The following is a 13,013-nucleotide window of genomic DNA, read 5'->3' as shown; positions in this document are numbered from 1 at the left end:
CATGGTTGCCCTCTTATACAGTCTTGGAGTAGGGAGAAAATATTCAATTTACATGCAAACCTTATAATCGTGCAGAAAATAATCTCCACATCTATATGCCATAGAAATATTTTCAGCATTTTTCTGCCTTTTGCCCATATAAACTTTTTTCATTTTTACATATCAAAATATGTAGAAGACATCAAGATTTAATATATCTTTTTATTTTCATTTTCTTTGTCAAACTTCAATGGCCTTTCTCACCTCCAAGATTGCAAACTTTTTATCCTATATTTTACCACCAGTTTTGTTTGTTTTCTGAAGAAGCTGTCAGCATATAGACAGGTTTGTCAAAGACTTTTGCCACTAGCACTACAGATTCTATCAAATATACTCATACAAAATTTAATTTAGAAAAAATAATTAGAGAGACAATAACATGAGAGGTGCTCTCTACAATTCAGTTCATGCCAGACCATGGCTGATTGATGTGTTCCTTGAGCCAAGAGTGGCTCTTGTCCTCTCGGCCTCCTGGTTATTGCAGGGATAGGTCACCTAGCAGGTTAGTTCTACAGTGTTTTTCTGGCAACAATTTCTGTAATAGATGCCCAGCATAAATAATGGTCTTCTATACTTGAAAAATTTTATAAGTACCTAATTTCTCACATTAGACCCCACTATTAATACAGGAGTTATTAAGAAATTATTTTTAGGCAGGTAGAAAGGGTAAAAGCACAGAAATTCCTGCAAAGACAAGCTTGGTCTTGTCTAACTATATTAGAAGAACATAACTATATTAGAAGGATCACTGTCAGTGGAAACTGAAATAGAAATCTGAATGACTGCCATTCCCTCTATCCTATATTTCAATTTCAACAGAAACAAACTTTCATCTGCTCCTGACAATGCTGGAGCAGCACAGAAGAGGAAAGAGTAATGGGTGGCGGCACACGCATTCCAGCTAAAGGCTGCCCTATGCACTGTTCACGTTTAGTGTCCAGGCTCTTGTTAGAAAATTCATGGAGCAGGTGTTTGGAGACTTGATTCCCATCCACAGGCACTAATTCACTCATTTTTCTTTATATTTCCTCATACCTCCTTTTAAAATATTTATTTTATGGCCTTCCACTCCTGTCTCACTAAATATTTCTACACTTCATTTTTTAAGTTACACTTTTACTTAAGTTGATTTCTTTTTCTCTATTTTTATCTTCTCCCTTTTTCTCTCTCATATTTGTCCTCTAATGATTCCCCTTGCTTTTCTCATTTCTCTTCTATTTTTTTCTCCTTTGTTACTTTTATTTCTCAATGTCCTTGCAGTTTCCAATATTTTTCCACTCTCTCTTCTTGTCTTCTCTATTCATTTCTCCTTTATTAGATCTCATATTTGCCTTCCCATTAATTCTGAGAAGCATCACTATTGTTTTCTTTTGAAACAATAGTAAAGACAGCACATGAAGTTTCTTCACTCCAATTTTTCTAAGAGTTAAAAATAACTAACCCACCTTTCAGTACTAAATTACTTTCCTTGAATAGTATCCTCCTTAAAATATACTCTGTAAATACTTTTAAATTATTTCCCATTACCTCAAATATTTTGTCTGTTTATAACTGATCTTAATAAAAGTGGCACTATTCACCTTTATGCTTGAAAGAAATTTCTCATTAATCCACCCTACCAGCAAAAACACATTTTATAAATGTCCCCAAAATAAGAATAAGAATGTGATGTCTATTAATATGTGCTATCTAGTTTGTAACCCATAACCTAAATAATCACTAATTTTTTGTGTGTTCTGAAAAATGTGGATAAAGTTAAAGAGTACTATCAAATCATTAACTGATACCAATGTTTATAATGCCATGATTTCTAGGCAAAGTAATGGATGCCATTTAAAAAGCCCTCATTTGGGCATCTATCTGGGTTTAAATTCTTCATCCTGCAATTTTTTTAACCCTGAGATCTTGGGAAGGTCATCTCCCTAGCCTGAGTTATTTTATCTCACTGTGTTGATTTATGAATATAATAAGATGAGAATTATAGCAATAATTAGCATATTGAAGTCCGACTAAACCAAAAATAAACAAGGAAAAAATGTAGATATTAAGAGGGCCTTTAGTTTCTAAGAAGTAAATATATAAAATAGATCCTCTGTCCCTGCCTTTGAAATGAGTCACTAGGGTAATGGTAGCTACATAAATTTAAGAGATTACAAGAAAAGAATTTATGGAGGCTTCACTTCAGCCAGCTCTCAAAGTCCCAGATTGGTATATGGTAAGACTATTTGTAAAAGAACCTCTCATCCCTGCAGGTGTGGGAACTAGACAGAGCTAGTCTCCTGCAAAATCGTGAAGTTGGTGAAGATTTTCTCTGCACTCTGGCATTTCTGCATTGGATATGATTTCTGTTCCCTCGTGCCTTTCAGTTAATAGATATAGGTTTAGGACCAAGTATAAACATTCCCAAGGCAATGTTAATAAAGGCTTTATACATTCCTAATAAATTAATTCTAAATATTAGGAGAAACTGGAGCTATATTATTAAGAACAGGTAAAAGGTGCTACTGTGTTACCAAATTCAGATTCAACATATTAATCTACGTCTGTTATAATTTTGATCTTTGCATTTCAAGGCAGCAGATGTCCCACCTGAGGTGTTACAATATCTGTTTCCATTTCTTCCTTATGTTCCTTATAAATACGGAGAATGGCAAAAACATTTACGTCTTTAGTAATCTAAAGCTCTTCTCATATGGCAGATATAACCTCCTTCTAATAGAAGGAACAATAACTGATTTTTCCTGACTTCATTCTTAAATATCTCTTCTCAAAGAGGAATATCTTACACTTTGAAATCTGCAATCAATTTGTGATGCAATGGAGAATAATACACTTTGGGAATTTGAAGGCTAAAAAAGCTGCAAAACACTTTCAATTGTGGAAATGCCATCAAAATATAGTCAAAGAATGAGACTAGAAACATGTTATATATAAATAGTGAAGTATATATGATTTAAAAGTCACTATGTCGCTTCTAAGTTTTAAAATCAACATTCTATCAGTGACAGACATTACAGAATAGCCAGCATGTTTATTAGGTCCATGTAGGCAGAAAGCCGAAAGAGGTTATTTTATTTCTTACGTTACTATTTTTTTAAAAAAATATATAATAGGAAATCACTGATATAACAAGAAAGGAAGTAATGTGGTCAGGTAGGTAGTATGTTAAATTCAGTATCTTTCTGGTGACAAAGAAACAGGCAAAGAAAAATAAATGATGTTCACAAAGACTCTTTGGCATAATCCTTCTTGGAGAGGAGAAATGCATGTTGAAGGACTAATTCCTCACAAAGGGATGTATTCTTAAATACACCCTATTGTGGTCTTGGCCTTTGTTGTTTTCATTTTAGGAATAAGTGTCTCCTATGTTCCACTAAAGCAATATCAACTATGTTTTTAAGCTAAATATTACTAAACAGAAGAAAAGTAATTAAGAATCATATAGTAGAACAAAATATAGTTAAATTTCAGTAGATTTATTTTTATTTAAAAAGATTTTTTATTTTAAAAATTAAAATACTAAACAATTTTTCAACAAATATAATGCATATTCAAAAATATTTTGTTCTAACTTATGTCCAATTCAGAAAAAAAGTGGGAAAAATGGAAAATGGGGAAAAGAGAAAGAGAGAGAAAGAGATACACAAAATCATAAAGGTAAAAAAAGAGGGGGGAGAAATGCAAGAATAAGAACAAATGCAAAGACAGTAATGGAATAATAGGAAATGAAGAGACAAAGAGGCATGAAAATGCATATTTTGCAAAACTGTATGTACCAAATAAACTAAAAAACACAGTGTTTACTTTCTTAAAAGAAACAGAAAACAAGTGATATAAGTAAAGAAACGTATGTGGAAAAACATTCCCATCTTAGAGTATATTACAGTCTTTCTTGCTACCAAAGACTTTTTAAAATACGATTTTTTCATAATTATAGACATAATTAGGGACTTTGCTTCCTAATGTTTTCCACAATACTTAAAATGAAGGTAGTCTGATGATCTAAATTAATCCTCAGAATGGAGGCTTGTTATTCCTGCTAGGAAAGATTTGTCTCCCTAGACTATCTTAGAAGCTAAAACCATGAACCAAGCTGTATTGTAGTGTCTACAATGCAGCACCGAACAAGACAGAAAAATGTCCCTGTTCCTGGGGATTTTACATCCTAATGCATGGAAACAGACAACAGACAAACACACCTGAGAGAAAACAACTGATTGTAATGAGTGCTATGATAAAAGTGTAAGAGATAGGGGAAGAGACTACTATTCCAAGTGAGCTGGCCAGGGAGGGCCTTTCTGACAAGGTGACAACATTTCAGCTAAGATCTGAATGACAAAACTACACCATCTCTGTGAAGATCTGAAGATAGACTTGTTGAAAGCTCATGAAGGAAGAGACTAGTGCATTGAGAAGCAGAAAGGAGTCTAGTGTGGCAAGACAGTAGTGAGCAAATGGAAAAAAGTGTAAGGGAAATTAGAGAGGTAGAACTGATATAGGCCAAATGGCAATCGGTCAACATACTATGTGTGAGATGTAACAGGCAGAGGAGTGTTCCTATCTGATTTACATGTTTAAAATGTTGTGCTGGCTACTGAGTGAAAAACGGGCTATAGAATGCAAGAAGTGGAGGCAAGGGGAACAGTAGGAGGCATTTGAAGTACTATTCATATAAATAAGAGATGATGGTAGGTTAGGTTAAGAGGTAAAAAAGAAGACAGAAGAAAGTATTTATACCAAAGAGAACCTTTGGAGACATAATTAATGGGACTTATTGAAGGACTGCATATGAGAGGTGTGGAAGCAAGCATAACTCAGAATTTTTAATGGTATAGCCATAAGGTTGGAAATTAGGCAGTGTGCTTTAAACATACTTGACTTTAAAAATGTATTAAATTTTTTAATAGGTAACATATTCACATTTTTAAATAAAAAATAATTCATACAGTGAGAAATTTCCTTCTTATATCTGTCCCCTATATGCCCATTTCACCCCATACCTCAAAATTGGAAGCTAATATTAATTTTTGTGTCCTTCAAGAAATTTATGTGCATTTACAAGCAAGCATGAAAATAAATTCTTGGTTTTATTTCTTAGAATATAATTTATATACATTAGAATACACATATCTAAGTGTCCAACTTGGTAACTTCTCTTAAATATATGCACTTTAGAAACTACTATTCCAAACAAGATAAAGAATATTTCCATCACTCCAGAAAGGTTTCTTGTGATCTTTGCCATCCACCCCACCCATCTATCACCTTAATGAGCTTTCATCTTCTAATTCCTAATAACATAGATTAGTTTTGCCTTTTCTTGGATTTTATAAAAACAGAAGTATATGATGTGTTATTTTGTATCTGGCTTTTAAACTCAGCATTATGATTTAGAGATTCATGTGTGTTGTTGCATTTTCTGTAGTTGTTTCTTTTTACTGCGGACTAATGTTTCATTATATACTTAACCCTAAGTTTGTTTATTATCATTTTATCCTTTTATGGACATTTGGGTTATTTCAAATCTTAGGCCACCAATAAGGTTTTCATTAGCATGCTAATTTAAATCATTTCATAGACATGTCTTGGCTAAACACGAGTGGGATTATCAGGTCATAAGGTAGCTGTTTGTTTACATCTACCTGAAATTACCTGAAGTTTCTATTAAGTTTTTCAGAGTGGTTAGCCATTGTAAATTCCCAACATCAATGTATGAGAGTTCAAGTTACTCCAACAATTAATTCACCAACATTTGGTGTTGTGTTTTACTTATGCCATTATATTTTCTGCATTTCTAATACTTTAATATCTTGTGCCTTCCTAACACTGGAAGAACTGTCCCTCCTATGGCTAGCCAATTCCTAGAGATGGTAAAAGCCTCACTTGCAACCAATCCAGAACCCATACTCCAGCCACTTCTTTTATCAGGCACCTATAGCGCTATTACACTCCAGGCCACTATTTGCCTTCCTTAATCACCCCAGGGCCAAGTGCCAGACACTTAGAGACAGCCCCTATCCTCCGGAGCCCACTGGAATTATTCAATCTAGCCAATCCTAAACCTGCTTATCCTGCCCCATCCATTTATTTCCACAGAAACTATGATAAAGGCTCTTACCCACATTTTACTCACCAAAGAGCACAAAGGGTAGGTGCTCTTTGGTGAGCACCCCTAGCAGGGCAGTCCCCCACCCAGGTGTCTGCCTGCTCCTGCTTTTGTTTGACTGTTAACAGCGCTTCATGCCAGGGCCACCAGCTCCCATCCCTCCTGTCAGGAAGGACACAGACAGCAAGTGCCTGGGGGTAAGGCATTTGCCAGGTAACACAGGTGGTGAGTGCCGGAGCTGGGATTTGAACCCGGATCATGGCACTCTGTATGGGGCAATGGAAGGTTTGAGGATGCCCATGTAGGAAGGAAGGGCAGCCTGGCCCCACTGAGCCCAGCTGCTCCCTGTGACCCTGGAGGAACTACTTAGCCCCCAGCTGGGGAGAGAGTCCAGGAGGCCAGGCTTCCCCTTGCTTCCTGGCTCAGGGGATCACAAAGGGACAAGGAAATTTAGTGTGTGTGTCTTATTTTTTCATTCACAATTTAATTTAGTATCAAGCAAGAGAAGCTTTAGCTTAACCCTGCGTATCAGGCAAGACTTCAGTTACAAAATGGTATTTTTTTTTTTTTTTTGCTCTTGTGATTGGCTTCCCCTCTACTTCTTTTGGTAAGAGCAGGTTGGTGTGCAGGCTCAGAATCCATTTTTCCTCCCACACCAAAGCACCTATGGTTTGGGTAAGCAGCCTGGAGCCTGGCTGCATAAAGCTTTGCAGCAGGAGGGTCCCAGTAGGAGGGTCGAGGTGCTACTGCCCTGGTCCAGCTCAGAGGCCAGCACCAGGGAGGCTCAGTGTCCTGTTCCCAGGATGTGCACATGGGGTTACCTTTCTGCATCTCTCCATCGGTGGTAGGTGCTCCTCCAAGTCCCCTCATGCCGGCCTGGACACAGCGGTCTGCACCTTCACCCTATTGCATGCCAGTGGAGTAGAGCCCCCCCGAGGCCAGAAGCCCCACAGCTGTTGGCCTTGGCTTGGACACCGGGCAGGGGGCACCAGGGCAGGAGCTGGCCGCGATCCTGTGGGTCCAAATGCCCCCTCACTGATGGGCTCGTGTTCTGGGTCCGGAGCAAAGAGGAGCAGGTGTCGAAGGCACCTCAGGAAGGCGCTGGGCTCGGTGGGCGTCTTGTGTTCCGCGATTTTGAGGCCATTTGCAGCCAGCTCCGCCAGCCCGAGCTCCGAGCTGCAGCTGCTGCCACGCACAACAGCACCGCCAGGAGTGTCCTGGGGGCTTTCTTCAGAGGAGGCTGTCAGCTTCCTCAAGTTCCAGCTGCTTAGCCCCAGTCCTCCTTCAAGAGGCTTTTTTTTTTTCACCAGAGGCTTCTCAGTGGTTTGAAAGCTCAGCTGACTCCCACGAAGTTTGCTGGGAACACAAGGCTGTCAGTGACATTCCTGGCGCCAAGACTTAAGCACGCGGGTTGCACGCATCGGCCAGTGTCTGTGCCACGTGCACTGACTCCACCTGAGATGCGCACGCCGCACGCGCGCGCAGCAGCGGCTTGGCTGGCTTGTAACGGCTTGCACTCGCACGCCGCACGCGCACGCCGCACGCGCACGCCGCACGCGCATAACGGTTTGGCCGGCCTGTAACGGCTTGCACGCGCACGCCGCACGCGCGTAACGGCTTGGCTGGCCTGTAACGGCTTGCACGCGCATGCTGCACGTGCGTTAACGGCTTGGCTGGCTTGTAGCGGCTTGGCTTGGCTTTGCGTTCTTTGCGTGGCTTGGCGTTCCTCGCTTGAATTGACGTTTCCTGCTTGGATTGACGTTTTCTCTCTCCTGTTCCTTTGCTGGGCTTGACCTTTTCTCTGTTGGGTTTGGCATTTTCTTGGGTGGGCTGGGTGTTTTCTTGGCGGGGGGGTTGGCTCTTCCTGGGGTGGGCGTGAGGTCGCCCAGGGGGGGCGTGGGCTTTCCCCGGGTGGGTGTGGGTTTTCCCTGGGTGGGGTGGGCTGGGCTGGGATCCCCTGCTGGGTTGGCACGTTTTGGCTGGGATTGACTTTTTTCTTCAAACAGATTGGAAACCCGGAGTTACCACCTGCTAGTTGGTGAAACTGGTTGGTAGACGTGATCTGCTTGCTACTACCGGCTTCCGCTGGCTGTTAAAAGCAGATGGTGGCTGAGGTTTATTCAATGCCGGCTGCCTCTTCTGTGAAGAAGCCATTTGGTCTCAGGAGCAAGATGGGCAAGTGGTGCTACCACTGCTTCCCCTGCTGCAGGGGGAGCGGCAAGAGCAACGTGGGCACTTCTGGAGACCACGACGACTCCGCTATGAAGACACTCAGGAGCAAGATGGGCAAGTGGTGCCGCCACTGCTTCCCCTGCTGCAGGGGGAGCGGCAAGAGCAACGTGGGCACTTCTGGAGACCACGACGACTCCTTTATGAAGACCCTCAGGAGCGAGATGGGCAAGTGGTGCTGCCATTGCTTCCCCTGCTGCAGGGGGAGCGGCAAGAGCAACGTGGGCGCTTGGGGAGACTACGACGACAGCGCCTTCATGGAGCCGAGGTACCACGTCCGTGGAGAAGATCTGGACAAGCTCCACAGAGCTGCCTGGTGGGGTAAAGTCCCCAGAAAGGATCTGATTGTCATGCTCAGGGACACTGACGTGAACAAGAAGGACAAGAAAAAGAGGTAACCAGGCCTGGGCTGGGAGGAGGTGGGACCTGGGGGGATGATGGGGACATACCCTCCTGGTGGGGGAGGAGGGGAGCCTGGCTTTCTCACCTCCGCAGGCCTCACACCACCCTGGATGTGGAACCCTCAGAGAGTTCAGGGCACAGGCCCCTTTATGAGCAGCAACACAAAAACAAAACTTTAGCTGATTTCCAATCAAATTATAATTTTCCTTGTAGAACACTAATAGACTGTTTTAAAGTGATTTAACTCGCAAAGTTGTTGATGCAGCAGATTTTTTTTAATCTACAGATTTTAAAACAATGTTCTATACATTATAGAAAAGTGTATATTGAGAACTAAGAACGAAGCCCCATAACACGTCAACTTCAGGGCTAAATATTCTTCAAATAAAATCCAGTATGAATTTTATATCAATGTACAGTATGTAAATATGTTCTTTACTGAGGAACCTTAGAAGGAAACTGAAATGGGAAGATGGTTCCTGTGCTTGAAAAGGAAGATTGAATTTTCTTAAGATGTGAGCTTTTTGGCCGGGCATGGTGGCTCACACCTGTAATCCCAGCACTTTGGGAGGTCTAGGCGGGCAGATCACGTGGTCAGGAGATCGAGACCATCCTGGCTAACACAGTGAAACCCCATCTCTACTAAAAAATATTAAAAAAAATTAGCCGGGCGCGGTGGCAGATGCCTGTAGTCCCAGCTACTCAGGAGGCTGAGGCAGGAGAATGGCGTGAACCCGGGAGGCAGAGCTTGCAGTGAGCCCAGATAGCGCCACTGCACTCCAGCCTGGGCGACAGACCGAGACTGTTTCAAAAAAAAAAAAAAAAAAAGAGGGGAGATTTTTCTATTTATCACTCTTACCTAAGCCAAATAAAAATAGCAAAGTTTTAGCGTTTTTAAATTACACATGCTGTCTTTTATTATTGTGATAAATTAATTTTTTGTAACGGAATGGAAAAAGGCTTGCTTTTCCAGATATCAAAATGTGCATGTTATTTATTTCCACAAATTGTTTACTAACAGCTGAAAAGACATCAATGAATAGAACAGAATAGGGAATTTAGAAATACCCAAATATATGTAAGAATTTAGCACTTGATAATGGTGATTTTTTTTATTATTGAAAAAAGATGGATTTTTCATAATTAATTTTTGGAGAAAACTAGCTAGATTTTTATGTCACAAAAATAAGAGTATAGATTAAAAATTTTAAATATACAAAAAGAGAAACATACCAGAAGAAAACACAAATGCCTATTTATGTATGCAGATATATATATATATATATATATATATATATATATATATACACACACACACACATATATACACACACTTTTTTTTTGATGGAGTCTGACTCTGTTGCCCAGGCTGGAGTGCAGTGGTGCGATCTCGGCTCACTGCAACCTCTGCCTCCTAGGTTCAAGCAGTTCTCTGCGTCAGCCTACTGAGTAGCTGGGATTACAGGCACCTGCCACCACACCTGGCTAATTGCTTTGTATTTTTAGTAGAGATGGGGTTTCACCATCTTGGCCAGGCAGGTCTTGAACTCCTGTCCTCGTGATCCACCCACCTTGGCCTCCCAAAGTGCTGGGGTTACAGGCGTGAACCACCATGCCTGGCCTATATATGCAGATATAATAAAATAAGCTCATTTTAAAATTGGGCAAAGTACTTTTTTTGCATATCTACCAGTGACCTATGCACATAGGAAAATACAGTGTTCCTGGTAGAAGAAGGAATTTAAGTTAGAAGAGGAATGAAATACTGTTTTCTATTTAAGTTAGAAGAGGGATGAAAGGCTGGGTACAGTGGCTTACGCCTGTTATCCCAGCACTTTAGGAGGCTGAGGCAGGTGGATCATGAAGTCAGGAGTTTGAGACCAGCCTGGCCAGTGTGGTGAAATCCCATCTCTACTAAAAATACAAAAAATTAGCTGGGCATGGTGGCACGCACCTGTAATCCCAGCTACTCAGGAGGCTGAAGCAAGAGAATTGCTTGAACCAGGGAGGTGGAGGTTGCAGTGAGCCGAGATCGCGCCACTACATTCCAGCCTGGGTGATAGAGTGAGACTCCATCTAAAAAAAAAAAAAAAAAAAAAGGAATGAAATACTGTTTTCTATCCACAAAGTTTGTGAGGATGAAGAGCAGTGGTACTTATGGTACTTATGTAGTTGTTTAAAGTTGAAGTTGCTGCAGCTTTTCAAACAGACACTTTAGTGGTAAGAACCACATTTTAAAAATATTATGCGTTTTACTCATCAGTTCCGTTATACTGAAATATCTTTACCAAATAGATGTCTGTTTTTCTTAGTATTGCTTAAAATAGCAGTGTATTTAGAAGAACCCATATAAAGATTTCATGAACAAATTTCAGTGCATCCATAGGATGGAATAATATGTAACTATTGAGGGTGTCAGTAGATACAGAGATATGTCAATGTGCAAAGATGTACTTTGCTATATCAAGTGATAAAAAAATCAGTTTGTTACACATATACACGAACAGAATCTGCTCGTGTTGCTGAAAATATGTAGAAAATATAATCAAACTTGTTTCTGGGGATTTGTAAGTGAAGTTTTTCCCTTTCTCTTATCTGTGATTTCTGCAATGAACATCTGAAGTTTTAATTAAGGTTCATAAGTAATGCAATAATCCTTGGGAAGAGAAGGAATATGCTTCTTGCATAGATGCAAATAATTTCTCACATTCTATTATGTATTTTTCTTTCTGTGGTTGGCTATCTTCGTGAACTTTTACCTTCTTCAGAAGTAGAGGGATTGTGTTTACCTGTTCCTGTAGATTTTATTGTATATACATTTTATTACATAATTACCTTTTCATTATATATAGATTAACATGTAAAAAGTATGAAGTAGTCATTTTAGTTGAGTTATATATTTATGAAAATTAAAGTAGCAAATATAAATGATTATTACTATTGCAAATGTATTGCGCTACTCGACAGGAGTTTTCTTTAAAAATATTGAACTCCCAAGCTGTGTTCATCCATTCTTTCAATCCATTTAGTCATCAGACATAAGCCAGACACCTATTATGTGGCAGGCATATTCTACTATCTCTCAGGATCCTTCCATCTTTGAAAACTTCATGTTTGCCTGCAGGGCTTGAGCAAGCTGAGAGATTTAAAATTGGGGCATTAGGACTTAATCTCAATTGAAGCTTTTCCTCCCTCCTTTCAAACAGAAGCATTTCTGAAGGTAGAAAATAGTAAAAGACAACCCTTAACTGCCCTTTTGAAAATGTATAAGTCTAAAACAGGAGAAAGACTGTTTCAGTTGTTTTAAGAACTAAAATGTGGTACATAAACAGCACGTTATACTATGCAGCCATGAAAGAAGGAACGAGAGCATGTCATTTGCAGGAACATGGATGGGGTTGAAAGCCATTATCCTTAGCAAACTAACATAGGAAGAGAAAACCAAATACTGCATGTTCTCACTTATAGGTGGGAGCTAAATGATGACAACACACAGATACCTAGAGGGAAGCAACACACACTGGGGCCTATCAGAGGGTGGAGGGTGGGAGGAGGGAAAGAAGCAGGAAATAGAATGAACAGGTACTGGGCTTAACACCTGGGTAATGAAATAATCTGTACAACCAACCCCTTTGGTGCACGTTTACCTATGTAACAAACCTGCACATCCGGCACATGTACCCCTAAATGTAAAAGTTGAAAAAAGCTCCACAAATAGTTTCATAAATCCATTTTAAAAAGAGAAAATTTATAACAGTATTAAATCCTAGTATGAATGATTGGAAATATCTGATGTACATACATTGTATAAATCTAAGTATTGAAAAAAATGAGCCCATGCTATTCATTTCAATTCCAAGTTTTCTTTGGCTTAAAGTTTATTGAAAACCAAAGTAAGAATTGGTTTATTTTAGAAATTTGTTTTTGTTTTCAGCTCAGCTTTCCTATTCCATAGTTCTTTTAAGAACTAAAATTTATCTAAATGCTGGTCATCTGACTGGAACTGCCCCAGACCTGTTATAACATATTCTACTTAATGCAAGGCACCAGGGATTGTATGATGCCCCATTATTTTATGTCTCAATAAGAGAATTATTTAAATGCTGCCAATTATAGTAAATCATGAATTGTAAGTGGTATTTCAGTGGAGACAACATGGAGACAATGATCATCGTAGAATCACTAAAGTACAATGTTAGCTATAATATTTAAAACACACCTCAAAGTGTAGGTATAA

The 13,013-nt window shown here is 39.8% G+C and overlaps 2 protein-coding genes across 2 annotated transcripts in view; one reads left to right on the top strand and one right to left on the bottom strand.

Annotated features, from left to right (window-relative positions):
- The window catches only part of LOC465195 (olfactory receptor 4N2), a 36,087-nt gene extending 28,410 nt beyond the window's left edge, over positions 1 to 7,677 (bottom strand). Inside the window, exon 1 of the mRNA XM_054665883.2 lies at positions 6,967 to 7,677. Coding sequence (XP_054521858.2) covers positions 6,967 to 6,984 — 18 coding nt within the window. The 5' untranslated portion in view covers positions 6,985 to 7,677. The remainder of the gene's footprint in view (positions 1 to 6,966) is intronic.
- The window catches only part of LOC735535 (POTE ankyrin domain family member F), a 45,614-nt gene continuing 40,261 nt past the window's right edge, over positions 7,661 to 13,013 (top strand). Inside the window, 1 exon segment of the mRNA XM_024348639.3 lies at positions 7,661 to 8,768. Within this exon segment, the coding sequence (XP_024204407.3) occupies positions 8,248 to 8,768 (521 nt within the window). The 5' untranslated portion in view covers positions 7,661 to 8,247.

Source organism: Pan troglodytes, chromosome 15 (assembly GCF_028858775.2).
Source record: "Pan troglodytes isolate AG18354 chromosome 15, NHGRI_mPanTro3-v2.0_pri, whole genome shotgun sequence".
Taxonomy (NCBI): Eukaryota; Metazoa; Chordata; class Mammalia; order Primates; family Hominidae; genus Pan; species Pan troglodytes.
The sequence above is the reverse complement of the archived record's forward strand: the minus strand, read 5'-3'. Positions and strand labels throughout refer to the sequence as shown.